This window comes from Sciurus vulgaris (assembly GCF_902686455.1).
Source record: "Sciurus vulgaris genome assembly, chromosome: 12".
Lineage (NCBI taxonomy): Eukaryota > Metazoa > Chordata > Mammalia > Rodentia > Sciuridae > Sciurus > Sciurus vulgaris.
This window is the reverse complement of record NC_136473.1, coordinates 64,749,041-64,773,770: the sequence shown is the minus strand read 5'-3', so window position 1 is coordinate 64,773,770 and position 24,730 is coordinate 64,749,041. Positions and strand designations below refer to the sequence as shown.

The 24,730-nt window shown below is 35.6% G+C and overlaps 1 protein-coding gene across 2 annotated transcripts in view; it reads right to left on the bottom strand.

Annotated features, from left to right (window-relative positions):
- Nucleotides 1–24,730, bottom strand: part of RAB3GAP2 (RAB3 GTPase activating non-catalytic protein subunit 2) — a 94,324-nt gene that overhangs the window by 55,727 nt on the left and 13,867 nt on the right. For both annotated transcript variants that reach the window (XM_079107450.1, XM_079107449.1), the window contains exons 2-4: nt 16,347–16,411; nt 1,462–1,585; nt 579–660 (exon numbers count right to left, since the gene is read on the bottom strand). In XM_079107450.1, coding sequence (XP_078963576.1) covers nt 579–660; nt 1,462–1,585; nt 16,347–16,411 — 271 coding nt within the window. The remainder of the gene's footprint in view (nt 1–578; nt 661–1,461; nt 1,586–16,346; nt 16,412–24,730) is intronic.

Genomic DNA, 24,730 nt, shown 5'->3' with positions numbered 1-24,730 from the left:
GCACTTGGTATCTTTCAGCTGAATTCAGTCTGAAGGATCTCATCTACTCTGATCAGTTTTCAGTCATAAAAGTTTAACTGAAAATAGTTCCTGGCTAAAAGTTCCAGACTAGCAGCCCCATAATGTAATTACTCAGAGATCATGGTTTTAAAGGGTTTAGTGGGTCAGCAGGAAACTTAAATATCCTAACTTGTGAGTTTTAAGATTTAATGTAGCACAGTGTCCTTCAATACAAGCTTAATACTAGTAAAACAGAGGACAATGCCTGCCTTGGCTTTCTAGATGAATAAAACAAGCAATGAAGAGAAGGGGGAAAAGACAAAATGTAAAAAAGATTTTATGGGATTGTTTCCAAACTGTCATCTTCTTTAAACCAGATTTAAAAACAAAACAAAACAAAAATCACATGAGTACAATTAAAATTTGCTGACTAAATCATTCTCCACAACCTCTAAAGTTGACATATATATACATTTTCTAAACATTTCAAATGATGACACTTAACAGATTCGGTTATAAGTCAAAAGATTTCATATACACATTAACACACAGAGAAAATAAAATTAACTGACACCTACCCTTCTTCAACATTTAAAGAACCACTCCAACCAACAGCAAATTGCATTTCTTCCTTTCCTTTATCTCTATATTTCCACTTCGCTGAAAAAAATAAGGTGCCGCACATTATAGCATGCTAAGACAGTCATATATTTTGATCTTTCCCTTTAGAAGGATGAGTACAAAACTTAATAGTTTTGTATTAACTAACTTGGATCTTTTCATAGGAAAATATAAGATAATGTTTAAAATTTTTTTTAAAAAATTTATGAAACCAGCTGGTCCCCTAGTGTTTATTCATTCCTTCTTCCTATTGAGCCCCTGTAATGTCACAGTCTTGCATAATAAAGTTATTAATTCCTATGAATCACCCTACTTTATCTGTAAGGCTACTTTTATCTTTAGATGGCTCAGAAAATTTTTGTATTAGATTTATTCTACAGGGGATAAATTTGCTTTAAAAGACTATTCCATATCTATTCTATTTTGACCAGCGAGGTTTTTCATGTTTTATATATCACCAAACCTTAATTTTAATCCTGAACAAAAAAATTTATGAGCTGAAAATTTATGCACCAAACAAAAATGCATATAGTACTGTGAGTTTTCAAATTATGGTTGAAAATTACCCCACTCATAACAAAGGGTCAATGACCTTTTCACCACTGACTGTCCCTTTGCAAGGACTGGGCAATGCCCAGTATTGCCTCTGAAGTGCCATAGACAGTTTAAGTACCTTGCAGCTAAGAGAGAAAAACAAGAAAAAAAGATAAAAGAAAGGGGGGAGAAAAAAATAAAAGTGTTGCATAGATAAGAGATGCCACCATATAATACATAAAACAGAAATAATACTTTTTCTTTTCATCTAATCCTAAAGGTCACGGAAAATAACAGAGTACTTACGCACTAGAAACACAGCCTTTTGCTCCCGGGCTATAACCATAAGATCATTGGTGGGAGATAAAGATAAAACACAATCTTGAAGCCAGGAAGTTTTCTGTGTTTTACAAGTATTTCCTTCATTTTCCTGTGGGTAAAAATATAATTACTATATTATAACTTTATTTCCTCTCTTAACTAAGGGCTGGACTACTTGGGCCTCATTAGCCACACTGAAATTGTATGCAACTTTTTTCCTTTTCTCTGCAGTGCTTGAGCATCAAACCCAGGACTTCGTATATGGTAGACAACTGCTCTATCACTGAGCCAAACCCTGGACACTATAATTAGTAAAGATGCAAAAAATACCAAGTGTATTTAAACTTAGCTTGTCTGCTTTGTGAGGCAAGGACTACTAAAAAAAGGAAAACTCCCAATTCTTTTTTAAAAATTTTTTTTAGTTGTTGATGAACTTTTATTTTATTCATTTATTTACATGCAGTGCTGAGAATTGAACCCAGTGCATCACACAGACTAGGCAAGCACTCTACCACTGAGCCACAACCCTAGACCCCCAATTCTTTTAGTTTTATAATATTCCTTAACAAAATATGTCAAACTGACCAACAAATAAAATATCCACTATAAATAAATGTTTTGGATATTAATGCAAAAATGTTAAATATAAACAAGGCATCAAAAGAATGTCACACTGGGATCACTTTAGCAATGATTCAGTATTAGGGAATTTATTAAATAACCCTATTCAGAGAGAGATAGCCATTGAGCAGCTCAATGGCAAAGAATAAAGGAAAATTGGCCCTAGTAGAGCTACCAAAGTTTTTCCCAATGCTCTGTTTTTCCATGCAGGAATTTTTTATATTTGTATAACTAAATTATGATCACTTCTCTTATGGCTTCCTGGTTTTATGTGATACAGATTTCTACCTTACTCAACCTAATGTATTATCTTACAGACTGAATTCAATAGAGTAGGGAAGGTATGAGGCTGCTTTCATTTTTAAAAACATTACACTTTTATGATTAAAAATTATTTTAATATGATGCCATAATCATATTATATCCCTAACCCTCAGTCAGCTCATAAATGTACATTTTTAGTTATATGAAACCAGAAAATGAAATTTCATGTGGCTTAGAATTCTGGTTCATCTACCGATGACAGGAGGGTAAAGAGGCAGAAAAACAAAATCTTCATCATTTTTCGTGAATTTTTACCCCCTCAATCTACCCCCCCTTTTTTGAACCAGGGACTGAATACAGGAATAGGACACTCTACCAAAGGAGGGCCCCACTCCTTTTAAAAATTTTTTTAAGACAGTGTCTTGCCAAGTTGTCCAGGCTGGCCTGAAACTTGCAATACTCCTGCCTCAGTCTCCTGAGTCACTGGGATACCCAGGCATACCAAAGCGTGCACCACTGTGCCTGACTACATTTTCTATGTCCTCCCTACCACTTCATCTTTCCTTGTGACTGTGGGACTAAGAGCATATGCTTTTAAACTGCCACAGTGCAGTTAATGCATATAAGTGGGAGTTTCATATTATAAAAATAGAACGCAAAAATATTACCATATTATCATATTATATCGTATCATCACTAGAGTTTGATATGCCATAAAATCTAGATATAAACCTTTAGTAATGCTTCTCAGGAATGATGCCACCTTGTCACAAAATGCAAAGATTTTGTGCTTTTAATATGAGCTCTAAATCTCCTCTGATCCACAGCCACATGGGGGAGCAGCTGAATACCTATGCAACTGCAACTTCCCAGTCACATGTAATTCTGAGTTGTTCCTTGTGACTAAGGCATAGTATTTGATTTATCAGATCCAAAAAAGAAAAAAAAAAAAAAAAAAGCCTCTAAAATTACAAAAACCAAACCCAAATGAAACTTTCAAAAATTATGAATAGTGATAAAAATTTGTTTTTCCCATAGACTTACCTATTTTGCTCCAAGCAGAGTAAAACCTACCATATTATAACATAAATTTAAAACAGAAAACCAGTCAGATGCGGTGACACAAGCCTATAACCCCAGCGATGTGGAAGGCTGAGGCAGGAGAATCATAAGTTCAAAGCCAGTCTCAGCAACTTAGCAAGGCCCTAAGCAATTTTGTGAGGCCCTGTCTCAAAATAAAAAATAAAAAGGGATGGAGATGTGGCTCAATGGTTAAGCACCCCTGGGCTCAATCTCTGGTACAAAACAAAACAAAACAAAAATAGGGAACCAGGAGAAGAGAAGGGGAAGAAATTGTGTTAATCAAATTTATTTTAATAAATCCTAAAAAAGAAGAAATCCCTTGTTACATCAGGAAAAAATGAACATATGATATATAAAGGCAAACAAAAAACAAAAGGATTAAAAAATACATGTCCTAAATTATTCTGTAATGTTACTTTGTACCCAAGCAATTTGAAATGTAGAAAGCAGGCCACAGTGACCTGAAACTTCTTCTTATGATAAAGAAATCCTTTGGCACCATCCTGAGCACAAGACAGTGTGTCCATCAACAAGTGTTCTGTCATTCATGTGTGTTTGGGTCTGTTCAACTAAATAAAGAGTACTGAGGCAGGGATGACACTGGTGACTTGGGTGATTTTCATAGGGACACTTGCCAAACACTTTCTATGTACCAGACACTATGTTAACCCCTTTACACATATATCTTAATTCTCAGAGTAACTCTATAAAGTTCTATTACTCTACCCATTCTGGGATAGGAAAATAGATTTATCAAGACAGCTTCCCCCAGGTTAAAGAGGACATGGGGAGCAACTGAAGGCACTATTAAGCAGTGAGGTTACCTGCTCAGATCTGTGCAAGCTGACTCACTCTTACTCTCCTCTTCTCCCCCATGTCTTGTTTTTAAAACTTTTAAAATATTAATAAGTAGAAATAAAAATGATTTTATAACCCCTTGAGTTTCAGTTACTTCATCCCTCTTCTTTCTCACACTCTAGAGATGAAAGCTGCCCAAAATAATAATCACCCTTAAAACGATGATACACTCTATATTTTTTAAATTGAATTTTATTATTTTAAGAAGCACTAAAAGTCGTGTGTTTCAGTGAACTTTTTCATTGCTGTGACCAAAACATCCAACAAGAACAATTTAGAGGAAGGAAAGTTTATTTGCGGTTCACTGTTGCAGAGGTCTTAGTCCACAGATAGTGCTCTGGGCCCAAGGTAAGGCAGCATATCACGACAGAAAGGCCCAGCAGAAGAAAGCTGCTCAGCTCACGGAAGGGTGAGGAAGCAAAGAGAGACAGAGTCAAGAAAGGGAAGAGGCCGCAGGGAAGATACACCTTTCTAGAGGCACACTCCCCAGTAATTCACCTCCTCTAGCCACGTCCCACCTAACTACATTTGCCATCCAGCCCACTCAAACTAGGTTGAAACGATGAAGTCACAGCTCTCATAATCTAACATTTCACCTCTGAATATTCCAGTATTTACAGGAGCTCTGGGGGGGGGGACATCTCGTATCTAAACCATAACACTACCACAAACTGATTTCACCCCAAGTTAAGATAAGCAGTTTATAATAAATTGTTCTAAGTCAGGGTTTCTCAATTTCAGAATTTTTGACATTTTAGGCAAGATAATTCTTCAGGGTTGGGGACTGTTTTAGTTAGCTTTTTTGCTGCTGTGACTGAAAGACCTGACCAAAACAATTTCAGAGAAGGAAAAGTTTATTTAAGGGCTGTGAGTTTCAGAGTTCTCAGTCCATAGAAGTCTGACTTCAATACTCAGGGCTCTAGGTGAAGCAGAAGATCAAGTGGAAGAGTGTGGCAGAGGGAACCATTCCACATGATGATCAGGAAGCAGAGAGAAAGAGGTCTCCACTTGCCACATACAACTAAACGCCCCAAGTCATACCCCTAATGCCCCACCTCCTTCAGTCACTTCAGACACTTAGGCCACTGAAGCCCTACCACTTCAATTACCGCTTAGTTAATCCCTATCAGGGGATTAATTCACTGATTGGGTTAAGACTCTTACAACATAATCATCTCTCCTCTGAACCTTCTTGCATTGTCTCACACATGAGCTTTAGGGGGACGCCTCACAGCCAAACCATAACAGGGACTATCCTATGCACTGTAGGATATTTGGTAACATCCTAGGCCCACACCCACTAGATGCCAGTAGTACCCCAGCGTGATGAACAAAACTGCCCCAGCCTTTGTCATCTGGGGTTGGGGTGCGAGGCAAAATTGCAGCAGGATGAGAACTACGGCAACAGAAGATCTGAGAGTCCTGAGAGCTGAACTGACAGAGGAACAAAGGCTCTTGAGGGCCTAGTTTAATGCACAGGGAAGGGACAGCAGAGATAAAAACCAAAAATAAAGAATGGGGATCTGTCTGAAGTAGTTCCTGTGTCAGATATTTCAGGGAGCCTCAAGTCAAAGTAAGAAACTAGATGAAAATACTGGTATAGTGGAGATGGAGGAAAGTCCACTCTAGGTAGACCCAAATAAACTGATCTTAGCTTCTGCAGCAAAACTTGATTTCTAATTCATGAAGAAACTCAGGCAGGAAACTGGGCTGTGCAGAAAAATGTTTTGTGAAGCTTCATAGAACACTAGCATGCACTCCATGGCTGACAAGATGCAGGCTCATCATTTTGTTTTGTTTCATAAGGACATTTGCCTACCAATTAGGTTTCTGGAAAACCTCCCCACAATAATGGAGCCTACAGTCACTAAAATTGTTCCCTTGAAGCTCATGATTCTAAAACAACACCATCATTTGACAAGGTAGTTGATTTCCCAAGTAAGACATGAAGTTTTTTAAAAATAAAATAAAAGTACCTCACTGCTTAAAAATGCTATGTATGCCAGGGACTACCTTGGTTTTCTACAAAAAATAGCACATAGTTACTAAAGTTAGATTAAATCCATCTATTATCTATTTTACCCTACGCTGGGGGTAAAATCTATAGTTATATTTTAGTGTGGCCTACACTTCAAGGTTTTTTTCTCTGAATTAAGACCAATAAAATAATTTTTTTTTTTCTTTTCAGTCCAGAAATCTGCCAGGTGTGGTGGCACACACCTATAATCCCAGCAGCTTGGGAGACCAAGACTGAGGAGCTCAAGTTCAAAACCAGCAATTTATGGAGGACCTAAGAAACTTAGTGAGATCCTGTCTCTAAATAAAATTTATAAAGGGCTGGGGATGTGGCTCAGTAGTTAAGTGCTCCTGGGATCAATCCCAACTACAAAAAGAAGTTTATAAAAATCTACAAATCTGTCAAATGATTTTGCTTTCATAATGTATCAAATGATAAAATTGTAGTAGTATAAAACCATCCATTCAATTATAGCTAGTTACTACCGGGGTCAGTATGATAAACATAGCAGCAAATATTTTTTGGCATATCAGGTATTATAGTGATTAGACAGCCACTGAAGTAGCCAGGAGTAGTTTCTCAAACCTTTCAATTTTAGTTGAATCCATCATTTGCATTGTTCCTGTCATCCTGTTGACTTTAAAGATATGTACACATTATAGTGGTGCCAATAAAAACCAGTGTAATTAAGGGACTGTCAGTACGCTCACTGTAATTCTTAGGAGTTTGCCACCTACTTCATAAAAATGAAATACTCATCTGCACTTTAAAGCAAGAGACATAAGTGTTTCAGCAATTTTGAAACACAAAAAGAAAGTAAACAATGCCACAAAACTAGGGGTTTTTTTTTCCCTCTAATCTGCTACTAACATATGTAATGCCCAATGTTTTTTAAACATTCATTTTTTTTTTTTTTTGTGCAGAGGGGAGCAAAACCTTTATTCCCAAACAAAATTTTGTACAAAATTTTAATATATGAAAGGGATGAAAACAGAGATAGAGAAGCTACACAGCACCTCTATAGAACTCGCCAGTGTCTTCGAATACGGCATGAAAAGTACCAGTCTTGGCCATTTTCCAGATTAACAGTCTAAAATTTTCAAGTGAAAGACCTTAAGATTTTTTCAAAATTAAATGGGGCAAGCTGGTACTATAGCTTAGTGGCAGAGTGCTTGCTAGCACATGTGAAGCACTGGGTTCTATGCTTAGCACCACATAAAAATAAACAAAATAAAGGCATTCTGTCCATCTATAACTACAAAAAAAAAAAAAATTAAATGGGGCAAGGCATGAACTCTTTTTAAATTCAATTGCAAATGACCCAAAGAAAAAATTCTCACAAATACAATTAATAACAAAAACCCTACCTTCAATCCTAACTTTTTAAATTACTTTTCTTGAGGAAGTTAACCATGATTCATTAACTCTTAAGTTTTACTTCAAAAATAAATTCAAGTAGAATTAGTTATTATTTATTATTCAATTGCATATACAGAATTCCATTTTTATAAAATTTTCCACTACTCTCCACAGGGTACCACCTGTGGAAAGAGGAAGTTGGTTATTTTTATAAAATTTTTTATGTGCCCATTCATTTACCCACTGAAGCTTCTATCTGTATAGATCTATAAAAAAATGCCTACATGGATAAATCCTTAAAGTAAATAACAATGATTACTCTTAGATAATATAAAGTTGATTATTTATTTCTATTTTTCTGTAATACCTGAATTCTTTTTTTAATTTTAATTTATTTTAATTGTAAACAAATGGGATACATGTTGTTTCTGTGTGTACATGGAGTAACAGCATACCATTTGTGTAATCATACATTTACATAATGATGTTTGATTCATTCTGTTACTTTTTCCTTTCCCCCCACCCCTCCAACCCCTCTTTTCCCTCTATACAGTCCCTCCTTTCTCCATTCTTGCCCCTCTTCCACCCCCCATTATGTGTCATCATCCGCTTATCAGCGATATCATTCGTCCTTTGGTTTTTTGAGATTGGCTTATCTCACTTAGCAAGATATTCTCCAATTTCATCCATTTGCCTGCAAATGCCATAATTTTATTATTCTTTATGGCTGAGTAATATTCCATTGTATATGTATACCACAGTTTCTTTATCCATTCATCAATTGAAGGGCATCTAGGTTGGTTCCACAGTCTTGCTATTGTGAACTGAACAGCTTGAACATTGATGTGGCTGTATCTCTGTAATATACTGATTTTAAGTCCTTTGGGTATAGGCCGAGGAGTGGGATAGCGGGGTCAAATGGTGGATCCATTCCAAGTTTTTCTAAGGAATCTCCACACTGCTTTCCAGAGTGGCTGCACTAATTTGCAGCCCCACCAGCAATGTATGAGTGTACCTTTTTCCTCACATCCTCTCCAACACCTATTGTTGCTTGTGTTCTTGATAATCGCCATTCTAATTGGGGTGAGATAGAATCTTTGTGTAGTTTTGATTTGCATTTCTCCTATTACTAAAGATGGTGAACATTTTTTAATATGTTTGTTGACTGCTTGTAGACCTTCTTCTGTGAAGTGTCTGTTCATATCCTTAGCCCATTTGTTGATTGGGTTATTTGTATTCTTCATGTAGAGTTTTTTGAGTTCTTTATATATTCTAGAAATCAGTGCTCTATCTGAAGTATGAGTGGAAAAGATATTCGCCCACTCTGTAGGCTCTCTCTTCACATTGCTGATAGTTTCCTTTGCTGAGAGAAAGCTGTTTAGTTTGAATCTATACCAGTTATTGATTTTTCCTTTTATTTCTTGTGCTATGGGAGTCCTGTTAAGGAAGTCTGATCCTAAGCCAACAAGTTGAAGATTTGGACCTACTTTTTCTTCTATAATCTGCAGGGTCTCTGGTCTGATTTCAAGGTCCTTGATCCATTGTGAGTTGATTTTTGTGCAGGTTGAAAGATAGGGGTTTTAGTTTCATTCTGTTGCATATGGATTTCCAGTTTTCCCAGCACCATTTGTTGAAGAGGCTATCTTTTCTCCATTGCATATTTTTGGCACCTTTGTCTAGTATGAGGAAATTGTATTTATTTGGGTTTGTGTCTGTGTCCTCTATTTTGAAACATTACCTGAATTTTCTATAGTAAATATGTACCAAAACAACTTCATCACTCATAAAAAGAAAAAAAAATGCATTTCAAAAATAACTACAATAAAACTCTGAACCCCCAAAACATGTCTCTATCTCCTGAACAATTATTTAATACTAAATACTAAATCTATGTGCTTCACGAGGCACTATGTCATGTAAGAAACTACCAAATGAGCTGGGCACGGTGGCACACACCTGTAATTCCAGCAGCTTGGGAGGCTAAGGCAGGAGGATCTTGAGTTCAAAGCCAGCCTCAGCAACTTAGTGAGGCCCTACACAACTCAGTGAGACCCTTTCTCTAAATAGAATACAAAACAGGGCTGGGGATGTGGCTCAGTGGTTGGGTGCCCCTAGGTTCAATTCCCAGCACACCCCCCCCCCAAAAAAAAATAAACTACCAAACAATTACTGCTCAGAAACTTTATCATCTAGTTGAACAAACAAGATGAAAAATAAGAAAGAATTGGAGCTCAACATAAATCATAACAGATCTAATAGTTCAACTAAGTGTTATGAACCTTAAATTGCTAATAGAGTTTAGGGAAAAAAAAATACAAACACCCCTAAAAGACTTTAAAGTGAAAAATATGACAAGATGACTAAGCTTACTCATGTGTAAAATTAAAATATTAAAACATACATCAAAACATTAAAATGGCATTTTCCACCTATGGTAAAGATGAAAGTTTGATAACATACTGGGAGTCAACAATTTTAAAAATACCTTCAAACAAGACACCCCCATACACACACAAAAAAATTCATCTCTGATTTTTGTTTCCTGACATTTGATTTTTTAAAAATAAAAATGGAGAACAATTTTAGTTTTACAAAATAGACACTAGCACACAATCAATGATAAAAAGCAGTTGGCTCACAGCTGTTTTATGTCTGCACGTGCCAAGTAGGAAAAGACATTCTCAGATACTGCTATTTGTAATACAAACTGCAATAACCTTTTATTAAAATTTAAAATGTATATACCTTTTGCCTTAATAATTCCACCTTTGGAATTCACTCTACTGCAATAATAAGATCAGCTGACATCTATGGAGCATTTACCATGTTCCGGGTAGTAAGTACTTCTCATTAAATCCTCATAACAATCCTATAAATTTGATAATGTTCTTAGTTCCACTTTGGAACCGGGGAATTGATCTTAGAGAAATTAAGTAACCCATCCAAGGTTTTATAATAAGTAGCAGGACAGAAATTCAGGCTATTTAACTCCCAATCATGACAATTTATGCCCACATGTAACCAAAGAAACATGGTAGATGTAAAGAAGTTCATAACAAGCATTGCTTGTGATGGATGGATGGATGCGGTGGGAGGGAAAATGGGAGAGAAGGAGAAGTTTTTACATTAAATTACAGTTGATATAAAATGCAAAGGGTAAAATTAAACAATGTGTAAAATTAAAGTCTACTTGGACTTTCAGATTAAAAGGATGAATTAAACACAAATTTTACTCTTAGCACCAAAACCTCCCTCAAAACAACAGCAAAATGTTTTTGTTGGCCTGGCTCAAACCCAGGGATCTGTACACGCTAAGCACACGCTCTACCACTGAACTATACTCCCAGCCCAAAAAGTTTTGTTAAGTTTTGTCTTTGTTTGTTTCTGGTGCTGAGGATGGAACCTAGAACCTCATATATGCTAAGGAAGCAATCTACCATTGGGTTACATCCCCACTCCTAAATAATTTGTTGCCCTTTTTTGATTGTATTTTATTAGGACTGATATATTTATAAGGGGAAGAGACACCAGAACTTGCTCCCTGGACCCCCGTCTTTCTGCCCATGTTTGCATAGAAGAAAGGCTAAGTGAGGACACAGAGAGAAGACAGTGCAAGTCAGGAAGAAAGGTCTCACCAGAAACCAACACTGATGGCACCTTAATCTTGGATGTTGGGCCTCCAGAAATGTGATAAAAATAAATTTTTGTTGTTTGATTCACCCAGACTGTGGTATTGTTATGGTAGCCTCAGCAGACAAAAACAGGCATGAATATCTATGGAAGACATAGAAGCTTTGAGCACTTAGTGTCACAGATGCATACTTTCTTAGATGTGGCTAGTTAAAGCTGAGAGTAGATATTAGAAAATGCTTTCTTTCTTTTAATTTTTTTTTTTGGTATGAGGGATTGGACTAAGGGGGCCCTTAACCACTGAGACACATCCTAACCCTTCTTCTTCTTTTTTTTTTTCCCCTCCACATTTTGAGACAGAGTCTTGCTAAGTTGCTGAGACTGGCTTTGAACTTGTGATCCTCCTGTCAGCCTCCTGAGCTGCTGGGATCACAGGTATGCGCTACTGCACCTGGCCTCAAATTTTTGGTAGAGAAAAAGATTTTATTGTTCAGAAAATTTATCTTTCAAAATACCCAGAAAAAGATGACTTTCTTTTGTTTTTAGATAATGGTGAGTGTAGGAAAGACAATATAGAAATAAAACAAGCCCAGGCAGTGCAACTTGGGTTCTACAGAAGAGCTGTTTCAAAGTATCTTGAAGTGTATGTGGGCAAGGAGCTTCATCAATCAGAACTAAAGCAAGGGGCCAGAAGCCCTAAGGGGAGCTTGATCTACCACTTCTCTACAAGCCTTCTTCTCTCAAGGCCAACTACAGAGCTCCTTCGGCTAAGCTCAGGGACATGTCCCCAAGCCCTTCCACATGTACTTGATGCTGTCAGTTTGAGATGTTTTCCTCAGTGGTATTGGGAGGTAGGTTAAGCACTCACTGAAGTATATCCTAAATTTGGGCTGGGTTGCTCAGTCTTGGAAGACTTATTCTATATTAATATGATGTCCACCTGAAAACAGAGACTACAGCCCTGCAGATCTCCTCCCCAACCATGAACTGTTTCCCTAGCATGGCCAAGATGAGCTTTTCACAGCAATGGGAAGCCAAGTCCTTCCATAGGTGAATGATCCACCTATCACCATTTTTATTTGCATCATCCTCCCACACAGGTCTTATATTTTCTTTGAAGTGATGGAAGTTAACATGGCCAGCAGGTTCTTCAGACATATCATATGATTATAAAAAACTTCAAATCTGTTCCACAGAGTCAAAGGTGTTTGATATTCTGTTCACAGCTGTGTGAGTGGGTAGCAGAGCCTGGGGTTCTCATGGAGTCCCAGGAAGTATAGCTTTACTACAGGGAATGTTCTGCTGGTCCAGGGAAAGCAATGTTCCTCTTTCTACTTATCTGGCTCTCGTCTCATTTTGTTTTTTCCCCTTTCATCATATTTCTGTGTGCTCTTTTCTTCATTCTGATCATGGTCCCACTGTCATCATCTTTCAAGGTCTTGAACTTATACCTTCTGTTTCTGCTGTTGCCTCGGCTTCACAGTGACTTCCGCTCTGTTGAGCCCAGAATATGCTTTCTACACTAAGCCCTTATTACAGCTGACACCTTGGAACCAGAAAAAGCTAAAGAGGATTTCTTTTTTCTTACAAAGGCCTCTTCTGGATCCTTGGTACTAAGTCTCTCTGAATACAAAAGCCCTTTACTCTCTAATGCCATAAAAACGAGAAACTACTCTCAAAGAGCTAACAACTCATGGAGATAAAAAGCACCCTGGAGCTTTTACAGTATTCTGATGAACTCAGTAGCAGACAGCTGGTCTCCAGTCAGCATTTAGTGGCACTGGCTCCTAGTCCACTTTTCTCTTTGCTACCTCTGTCATTTATCTACACACCACTGCAGTACTCCTAATGATCAAAACACAACACCTCTCCAAAGTCAGACTAACAAAGAAGAAAAGTTTACCATTCTCTGTTGGCAACTGATAGAGAACCTTATCACTACATTTATAGTTATAGCACCTTGATACAATGATGCCTGACTTCAATACATTCTACTTCTTCCACTTCTGGCGTCCTCTATAATGTGGATAAGACCCAGTGCATTTAGTGAAGATAGGATTTGAGTTTGCTGTCTGTTCCTAGCAAAAGAGAGTAGCAAGTTTCCTTTCAATTCCCTATCTTTAACTGGGCAGCAATATCTGTTACCTTGACTGGAGCTTGTACTTGTACATTTTATACATCTGCCAAGTTTTACTTTGATTCTTGTTATATCTCTGAAGCCAATTATGCCTTCGAGGTTGTTCATGATCATTGACAGGAGCAGAAATAACAGAAGTCTTACCTTAGCTGAGTAAAATCTATTAGTCCTGATATAGCTGTGAATGTGAAATAAAGAAAAAGAGGAAGAATCCAAGATCACAAACAAAAAATATAAGCAAAAGCCATGAAACAGAATAAATCACGAATAAACAGAAGTTAATCTGTTTTTTTAACTGCATAATTCTATTTACATGAAATATTCAGAAGAGGCAAATCTATAGACAGAAAGTAAATTAGTGGTTGTCAGGGGCTAGGAAGAAGAGAAGAACAGGGAGTGACTGCTAATGAATATGGGATTTTCTTTTGGGGGTGATGAAAATATTATGGAATTAAATCATGGTAATGGTTGTACAACTTTGTGAATACTAAAAAACAGTACACTGTATAGTTTTAAGGTCAAAATTACATGGTATGTGAATTATATTAATATATTATGTATTTAAAATAACAAAAATGTTAAAAATCTGAGCAACTAAATTGTACAATAAAAATATTTGCTTAACACAAAATAACAAAGGAATAACAAAAGAATTAAAAAGATATGAGGTATATAAATCTCAATAACTTGAGCATATCCCTACTTCTCAGCACATGACACTCTTCTGTTTTTCCTCCATACCAATTATTTTCTTTCTCTTTCCCAACTCAATAGGACACCATCCATTCAGTTTTTCAGACCAAATATATGGCAGTTTAAAAAAAAAAAATTGTTATCGTGGAGAATTCAAACATTAACAAAAATAAACAGAATGATACTTATTACCCACCTTTTAAGAATGTCAACCTTTTGGCAATCATGTTTTATTTATTTCATACCACGCCCCAGAATAAAGAAGCTATTCTTGACTTTTCATTTTCCTTTTATCCCTCACAATCATCTCACTGGCAAGTCTTACTTTCATCTCCAAAACTTATCCAGAGTCTATTTCTTATTTTCACTATTACTACCTTAATTAAGTCACCCTCACTTCTCAGTTAAACTACAGCAACAGCCACCTACTTGGTCTCCCTGCCTCCACTTTTCTCCCTACTTCAACCTATTTAAAGAGGCTTCAAGATGAGCTATAGAAATCAGGTAAGTCTGGTTTCCAAAAACATTCAGAATAAGCTCCAAACTCAATAAACTTGACATCAGGAATCCTTACTTCTCTGCCTGGACCCTGGAGCAGTCTCAGTCCTCCCCTTGCCACAATGGGCTTCTTCATGTTCCTTCACACACCAAGAGATTTCTTGCCTCAGAGGCTCTGCATGAGCTGTTGCCCTGGCCTAAAGAGCTCTTTGCCAGATCTTCACCTCATTGACTTTGTCTTTTAGATCTCAATTTTGAAAAGCCTGCCCTGACCTACAGTAGTCACTCAATCACTTGCTGTCACATAACCATCTGAATTCTATGAGCACCTATTTCCACTATTTAATACTCTTCACTTGTCTTTCTTTTCTTTTTCTTTTTTTTAAAATTTTATTTCTCTCTCCCCATTAAAGTGTAAGCTCCTGGGAACAAGGACTATAAGAAGACCTACACAGTACATATATTTATTCTTTCTTCAGGAAAAAAAAAAACAAAACAAAACTGATTTTTGTTCAGGTATGAACTCCCCTCCTGTGTGGCCAGAGAGAAGCTGACCCTCTTATCATGTACCTTCAAGGGATGGTATGATTGGTCAATGAAAATCTCATAACCCTAGCCAGTGATTAGTTTAGATGAGAACGTGTAGCACAATTCTGGCCAAGAAAATTCTGGCAAGGTTTGTTAGAGACTTCTGAGAAATTTGTTCCTTTCTCCTGAAGAGTCATTGAAAGACCAAGTCTTTTTCTCTCTTTGTCATGAATGAACAAACATGTTGCCACATGACATCTGTGAGAGAAGACGCAGGATGAAGCCAACACTATATGTACAAAGTAGACAAAAGGGAAGAATGTGGTTGAAATGCCTGATCAACCAATCTAGGAGCTATCCTATCTCTGACCTTCTTCTATGTGTGCTTATTTAAGCCAGTTTAACTTAGATTTTCTATTATTCATACATAAAAATATCATAACATACACGGGAACTTTATCTACTTGCTCATTGCTATATTCCCAGCATCCAGGAAAATGCCTACAGTTTGCTGGGCACAACAAACAATTATTGAATGAATAAGTGAAAGAATCTAAAAAAACAAACTTATGAGAGATGAATCCTAAAACAACCACTCTTCAACTAGCCCACTGCTATAGTTTGCATTATCCCTAAAAAAGCATGTGTTAGAAACTTAGTCCCTAGTGCAAAAGGATGTGGAAGTGAGGCTGAATAAGCGGTGATCAGGCCACAAGAGCAGAGGGGATGGATTAATGCCACTATCAAAGCAGTGGGTTCATTATTACAGGAGTCATTGTGAGTTTGGCCCCCTTTCACAAACACTCTCCCTTTCTCTGTCTTCACTTCTGCAGTGTTATGATGCAACAAGAGGCCCTTGCTAGATACTGGCCCCTTGATCTTGGACTCCAGAACCATAAGACAATAAGTATTTATAAGTATTTATTATAAATTATTCACATATATATGTATATATATATATTCTCTAATATTTTGTTATAGCATAGACTAAGGCACACACACACTTAGCAATTCAGTCATTAAGTTCCTTAAGAACAAGTATCAAGTTAGGTACTATTAAGTAAACATAAAAACTTTCTTGACATAGATTTTAAAATGCCAACCTAATATTGAAACACGCCACCATCATTACAAAAGGAAAATGTCCCTATCAGAAAACATGCAAATATTATAAAGACTTACAGGTTCTTGGGGTTCTGTTTCTTCCCATGCTCCCCACCCATCATCTTCCCAGTTTGTTGATTTACCTATTAAAAAAATAAATAAAAAAAAAGTGCTTACATGAAATATAGGGCTGAAAACATTTTAAAAATTTTCTTCTAAACATAATAGAACCGATCCCTCATTCCACTGACATTATGGAAGAAAAAAATGGTAAAATATGCTACATCAGAATTTTGTGACATGTAATAACAATCAGGGAGATAACATATGACTTACAGAATTCCCAAATCTATATTCTAATAAAATTGTGTTCAAGTTATTTGGATCTTAAGATGCTGAACATCTAGTACATCACATTTAAGTCAAACAGCAAGAATGACTTTAAAAGTTTTTAAACAACACGTGTTTGCTACCTAAGACATTAGACAAATACACATAGTGACAAAACACACCTACTATTTCACAATTTATTTTTTGATAAGTCAAAGTATCAATGGAGAAGAACTGAATTTTGAAATAAGACAAGCCTATACTTCTGTACCCTTTTCCAGTATTCTGATTTCTTGCATGTGGTAACATCATCTTGGATTAAATAAGATGTTCATAAAACAATGCAACAAGAATTAAAAACCTCTCAGGATTAAAGAGTATCATCCCCTTCATTGCTCATGTTACTTGTTTTTATACAATTATCTTGGAATTTATCAGAAGAAATAAAACTATCATTTTCTGAGCAAGTACTCTGAAATAAACATTAGATCCTTTATATGTACTGACTCAAATTAAATTTAAAAAAATTGATAAAGTTCAACAAGCAACAATAGGTGTTGGTGAGGATGTGGGGAAAAAGGTACACTCATACATTGCTGGTGGGGCTGCAAATTAGTGCAGCCACTCTGGAAAGCAATATGGAGATTCCTTAGAAAACTTGGAATGGAACCACCATTTGACCCAGCTATCCCACTCCTCGGCCTACACCCAAAGGACTTAAAATCAGCATACTACAGAGATACAGCCACATCAATGTTCATAGCTGCTCAATTCACAATAGCCAGATTGTGGAACCGACCTAGATGCCCTTCAATTGATGAATGGATAAAGAAACTGTGGTATACATATACAATGGAATATTACTCAGCCATAAAGAATAATAAAATTATGGCATTTGCAAGCAAATGGATGAAATTGGAGAATATCATGCTAAGTGAGATAAGCCAATCTCAAAAAACCAAAGGACAAATGATCTCGCTGATAAGCAGATGATGACACATAATGGGGGGTGGGGGGGCAAGAATGGAGGAAGGAGGGACTGTATAGAGGGTGGGAGGGGTGAGGGGGAAGGAAAAAATAACAATGAATCAAAAACTATTACCCTAGGTAGATGTATGATTACACAAATGGTATGCCTCTACTTCATGTACAAACAGAGAAACAACATGTATCCCATTTGTTTACAATAAAAATAAATTAAAAAAAAAAAACTGATAAAGTTCAAATAAAACTTCAGGCCCCAGAATCAGATTATAGAATTTTTATTTAAATTTAATCAAACTTTTTTTTTTAACTTTTAGTAATGCATATGATGTAATGCTTGTTCAAATTCAGGATCCTGCATTTACTAGCTCTGTGACCTCAAGCAAGTTACTCCATATCTCTGAGCTCTAATTCTCTTACTGCAAAAGCATGAAAAAGCGTATTATGTAATAGGGGTTGTAAGGGTTTAAATCAAATAGCATTGTAGGTATGTGCCTGACATATAATAAGTTCTCAATGCTAGTCATCAATATTTAGCCATTAAAGTATAATGATTATAAGATATAAATATTATATTTAAGCAATCAACTTTATAATTCTTGGGGGAAATCAATTTAAAAGATCAGACTGATTTTGATAGCTTCCAGGGGCAAGGAAGGAAACAAAACTTTCACTTATACACAAGATTTTAAAAGTTGCAGAAATAAATTATATAGAGTTGATTAAAAAAATTGCTACAGTCTGGTACTTAGAATCATTGCTGAATTAGCTTGTGGTAATAGTTTAATCATTGCCACTTAAATGCCAAATAATTACTTCCAAATATGCCAAGCACATTGCTAGGCATATATTAAGTCCTAAAATAGTACTACATTTGATTAAAACTGCACAATTTATAGATGATTTCCATATACAAGTCAATTAACAATTATAAGTGCTCTGTGAAATACCATGTGCCAACCCTTGCAGCAGGAGCCAAGAAAAATACAAACATATTACTTGGCCTTAAAGAAGTGATGATCTTGGGCTGGGGTTGTGGTTCAGTGGTACAGTGCCTGCTTAGCCTGTGTGAAGCACTAGGTTTGATCTTCAGCACCACATAAAAATTAATAAATAAAATAAAGGTATTGTGTCCATCTACAACTATATAAACTCATGATCTTGTGTAGGAGACAAACATGTAACTGTAATACATGGTGCTATATCCACTGCTGTAGTAACTTGGAAGAGGGAGTGAAAGATTAAAAAAAAAATACAATAAAGAGACCTTCTAAACTAAGTCTTCACAAAATAGGTAGAAACTTTTCAAATCTATTGAGAAAACATAAATGAGAAAAGGCAAAGAGGTAAAAAAGATGAAACACACGTAACTTAACATGTACTGAACGTTTCTACGTGCATAAGTACTTTATGAACATTAATTCACTTAAATGTCACAAGGATACTTCAGCCTCATTTTACAATGGGAAAACAGACATTATAATACTTATAGAGTTTATGCAGCTTGACCAAGATCACAGTGGGGCTTGAAAACAGTGGGGAAAAACAGTGGGGCTTGAATTGAGGTTGGCCTGAGTTCCATAACCCATGCTCCTCAGAATCATGCTACACTTCCTCCTACTGGGGCTCATGGAGAAGGAAAGGATTAGCAAACAGTGGTGTTTACATTTAAGGTCAAAAGTATGAAAGGTCTTATTATTTTAAAATAGAAACATTCCCTTGATATTGAGATTTAGAGGGTTCTTTTTTTCTGTTTGTTTGTTTTTGTTTTTAATCTTGGAAAAGCACAGTTTGTTCTTTGGCATTTAATTCCATTAGGTAATCTCCTTATTCTGCTAATTTTCCCACTGCACCAAAAACAATTCTTATTGTGAGTTGATAGTGGGCAACTAGGCCATCCCATTTATAGTCTCAGGATATGCACCATCTATTGTACAAAGAATTAAAAGTCCATGATGCAAAACTGCTATAAAAATAATACATATATCGAATTACCACAACATCAAAAGACCACACAGAACGTAAAGCCCTTCGGGAATCCAGTTAACTTATTCATTGAACAAACAGCATCTTTTATCTTCAGACACTGCACTAAGGGCTAGAGATATGAAAGCAAATAAGTCTTCAAAGAGCTCAGTTTGTATATATTATCTATGTTAAAAGCTGTACAAAACTATAAAAAATGTTTTATTTCTCCTTCATATCTGTGTAAAAAGTACCTGACTCAATTCACAAATGACTCATACAGTCAAATAAAAGACAGCAGTAATTTGGATTTCCTATTCCTGCAGAGACCCAATATCCTTTTGTGCCACAATTCAAAACATCCAAGAACAGAAAGACCTTGAGAAATACTTTATACAAGGCATTTATGTTCATGAAGGCATTTCTCACTATCACAGGAATACACTTTCCCAAAGAAGACCAGATATAAACCAGTTAAAACACTACCAGATATAAACCAGTTAAAGCATTATTATTTAGGTAGGTAAAAGGTATTTTTGTAGATTATAATGCTAAATCTCTTTAAAATAATCATTATGATAAAATGCATTGCAAATTCTAGTGAACTTAAAAATGGTAAACATTTTGCAGACTAGACACTACCATTGTGACTATTTCTAGTCACTGCTCATGATATAATTTTTGTGATGCCTTAACTTCTATTGAAAATCATTTGATACTGTCTTGAAAGCTACCAGTTGATAGTTACCGTTAACTGTTAAAAAGTGTTAGAAGCCGTTAGGTGTAGTGATGCAAACCTGTAATCCCAGCGGCTTGGGAGGCTGAGGCAGGAGGTCTGTAAGTTGAGACCAGCCTTAGCAAATTTAGCAAGGCCCTGAGCAACTCAGCAAGACCCTGTTTCTAAATAAATATGAAAAAAAAAAAAAAAAATGGGCAGGGGCTGGGGCTCAGTGGTTAAGTGCCCCTGGGTTCAATTCCCAGTACAAAAACAAAAGTGTTAGCATCCTAGCACTTTACCAAAGTTATTCCTTATGCCTTCAAATTGTGCAAGCAATTCAACCACATAGATGGGGCGGAGGGTATGGTTTATATTGGAAAAAATAGTTGATAAAAGCTAATAAAGATGTCATTCATGTAAAGAATTGTATTCAGGCAGTTTCTTCTTCTGATAATCTGATAATCTACCCATGAAGGTCAGTGCTCTTCCAGAGACTATTAGTAGTGTTTCTCAACTGATCACTGATCACAGTTATAGTAACCAAAGTTAATAGTTGAAAATAAATTTGAGAACTGTGCACTGTTTTAGGTTAACATAGAACATTACTGTAAGACCCTCAGATCTATAAATTCCTTGTAATCATGAAGAAATAAGACTAACTTCCTTATTATCAATTACTATAAAGAAAAGTTTAAGATAGTTTATCATGATTGTCTCTTAGGAGAATAAAGAAATCAATATAGACCAGAGTAATCTGAAAGTCCTAAATAAAACCTGGTATAATTTAAGAGATAAATCAGTGCGACCAAGTGTAGTACAGAACAAGGACACCAGGACAGGCAACTTCTTTTGGACGGTCCGAGTTCAGTGTAAAGATTACAACCAAACACCACTAATCATCATATAACAGCCATTGGCAATTACCCAGTTTGCTCAGTGAGCTATTGTGGTGCTCATTTCAAAGACTAGACTACAAATTATAGGATAATTTAATTGTTTTTGCCTATTTATTAAAGAAGTAGCAATCACTCCATCTCCAAAAGGCAGTTCTTTAAATACTATTATCAACTGCCTTTGTATGCCATTCTTTTTATTGAAGTCCAAAGGAATAAAAATCAAGGCAGATATTGAGAAAATGGCATTCATATTCATTGTCTTGATAAAACCAGAATTATAGTTTCTTCTGCAAATCTCCATCTACAGGTAGCCTGAAAACCTCAGCAAAAAAGAAATTAAAATAATGAGTTAGGGATGACAGAAAGTTTAGAGATGGTCCCACTCTTAGGGGTTGTTTAAAGAGGTCTGTGTCTAGGAAACTGCATTAACCAACCTTCCCCAACCCACAAATCTAAGGCAGATGGTACATGGATCACACTTTAAGGAACATTAATTTTAAGGACAAATAAAGTGTCAGTCTAATCTGATCCTAAATATCTTTTATACCTTTGCCTACCATCACCCTTTTCTCAATTCTTTCACTCTAGTTGCACTGTCCCTCATTGGTGGGCAGTCTTCAACAGTGAGGTCTAAAAGAAATTTAATATGAGCCACACATTTGATTTTAAATTAACCAGTAACCACCATAAAAACAAAAAAAGAAACTGATAAAATTAACATTATATATTACTTAACATTACCTGAATATTATCATTTCTATATAACCAATGTACATAATCATGAATCAATTAACTCATTCATGAGATATTTTAAAATTCTTTATTCATATTCAGTCTTGGAAATCCAACATGTATTTTACACTTAGAATATATCTGGATTTATACCTGCTACATTCTCAATGCTCAAGTGTATGTAACTATGGTATAAGACAGCACAGGTCTAGAGCAACAATCAGGTCTCTGATATAAGGTTGCTTGGGTTGGATGTCCAGTTTTATCTCTACAAAGTTATATGATCTTAATTTCTTACCGCTTTAGCTTACTCTTTAGCGAAATGAACTTAATGACTATCTACCTCAGAGAGTTAGTCTCTGCAAAGCACTAGGGACAGAAATGCCGTAACACGTTATAATTATTATTCTTCAAATATAGCACTCTCATTCTTCCTCTCTACCTTTGCCTATTCTGTACACATCAACCAAATGCCTTCCCTTTTGCCTCTGCCTCTCCAGATCCAACATCTCAGATTAATCCTTCAAGAAGTCTTCTTGTATCTACCATGATCTTTCCTTCTTGTGAAACTGCAGCATTTGATTGTGTTCCTTATTTAGAACTTAATATCTGCTCAATAATTTGTCTTTGAACATTACATTGTTACCCAAATGCTTTCCTGTATACTTTCATAAAAGCAAGTGGGACTAAATTAATATTTATAAAGATAATGAACAAATCAGTTATTGATCCTAAACCTTTTCCATTTCAATAGAAATGTAAAATAATAAAGCTATTTTTTAAAAAATTATATATATATATATATATATATCACACACACAGAACTTCACATCCAGAATCAAAACCATCTTTTTTCAATCAACTTTTCTATGTAACACTATAATACTGACAATTCTATTCCACTCCATTTTAATTAGTGAGACAAAACAGTTAAAAAGCACCAAATCCTAGCTTTAGTTTTTAATAAGAAAAAAGAGAAAATAAAGTATTTTCATTTTAATTCCAGTCTAAGTGGCAAAATTTGATTACATAAGAAAAGATTCTTTGGAAATCTACTTCAAAGAAGATAGTTTGACATGGATTAAAGGATCTTTACGTTTCACACAGACACCACACATTCACAATGTATATTTAACATTTCAAAACAAAATTTGTATAATGACTAATAAATGATCCTATGTCAATAATGGAAAACCAATATGCTAACTCCATTACCTTGTGGTTTTCAACAATCTAATTTCTTGTTAGAGTAGAAAAAACAATTACAAAGCCACAGGGTTCCCATATAAACACCATACCATAAAGAAGAGAAGATCACATTATTCTCAAGTTATGTCTGTACTCTATTATTTAAATATTCTTTTGCCAATGGTGAATAAAGCTGCTAATACTACCCAAAAGAACTTAAAATCAACATACTATAGCAAAGCAGCCACATCAATGTTTATACCAGCTCAATTCACAATAGCTAAACTATGGAACCAAACTAGATGCCCTTCAAAAGATGAATGGATAAAGAAAATATATACAATGGAATATTACTCAGTTTAAAAGAAGAATGAAATTATGGCATTTGCAGGTAAATGGATGGAATGCTAGGTGAAATAAGCCAATTCCAAAAAACCAAAGACCCAATGTTTTCTCTGATAAGCAGATGCTGATCCATAGTGGGGGATGGGTAAAGAAGAATGAAGGAACTTTGGATTATGCAGAGTATCCAGTACTGGTAGAGGTAGGGCAGTAGGGATGGGAAGGATGGTAGAATGAGACAGACATTATTCCCTATATACATGTATGAAAAAAAATTTTAAAAATGAAAAAATAATATTACATCAAGACAGTATTCCAACTATAAGCAAAATATTTCAAAAGTTCTTGTTTTAACTGGGCTTTCTTATTTCATCTTCTGTACACACTACTGATAAAATAAATATTTCTGGGCACATAAGACACTACCTGCTCAGTTTTGAAATTTAATTTTCCCCTTGCAAGGCTTTTTTGAAGAGTGAATTTCCTTTAAAATTTATTCTTTTCACTTATTCTGAGCCATTTTTTTTCCCTTTAAAATTCACAGAAAAATCAAGGATTTCACTGAGGATTCAATTTGAGTCATTCAATAAGTCTGCCAGCTTAAAATGTTTTTTTATACCTCAGTTGCTGAAATTATCCTTCTCTCCTGTCTCACACCACGTCATGAGTCATAACTTCTAGGTCACGAAGAGAAATAAATAGGAGCAAGAGGAAGTCATAAATAATATTGACAAAAAATAACTCCTTCCTCACTGGTTACTAACCTGGCTTTTTAATCTTTAACTTTTTTTTAATATTCATCACTGAACAGGATGATCTTGAATTATCTAGAATAACTGATAACATAACCATAAGTGCTTGTTCTTACTCTTTTTTTGGGGGAGAGGGGGTGCTGGGGATCGAACCCAGGGCCTTATTCTTGCAAGGCAAGCACTCTACCGACTGAGCTATTTCCCCAGCCCTGTTCTTACTCTTATCAAGATAAATGTTTTGCTTGAAAGAATTAAACCAATGACTTCAAAATGTAAACTGTAACCACCATTTCCCTCTGGAGAGAATTTTTTTCCCTAAAAAGATTAGATTATACTAGCATAAAAACTGTTCCATATCTCACTTGATAAATGAAACCTTTGAACCACAGAGAAAACATTTTATTTCGATCATTAAAACAAATTTGTAGTTGTCTTATTTAGGGGTTATATCCAATGAATAAATTTCTTAGTCTACTAACAAAAGCCTAAATAAGAAATTCAACTCTGCTTTCCATAGCTCTATTTAATTCCCAAAATACATTATTCTAATATGTT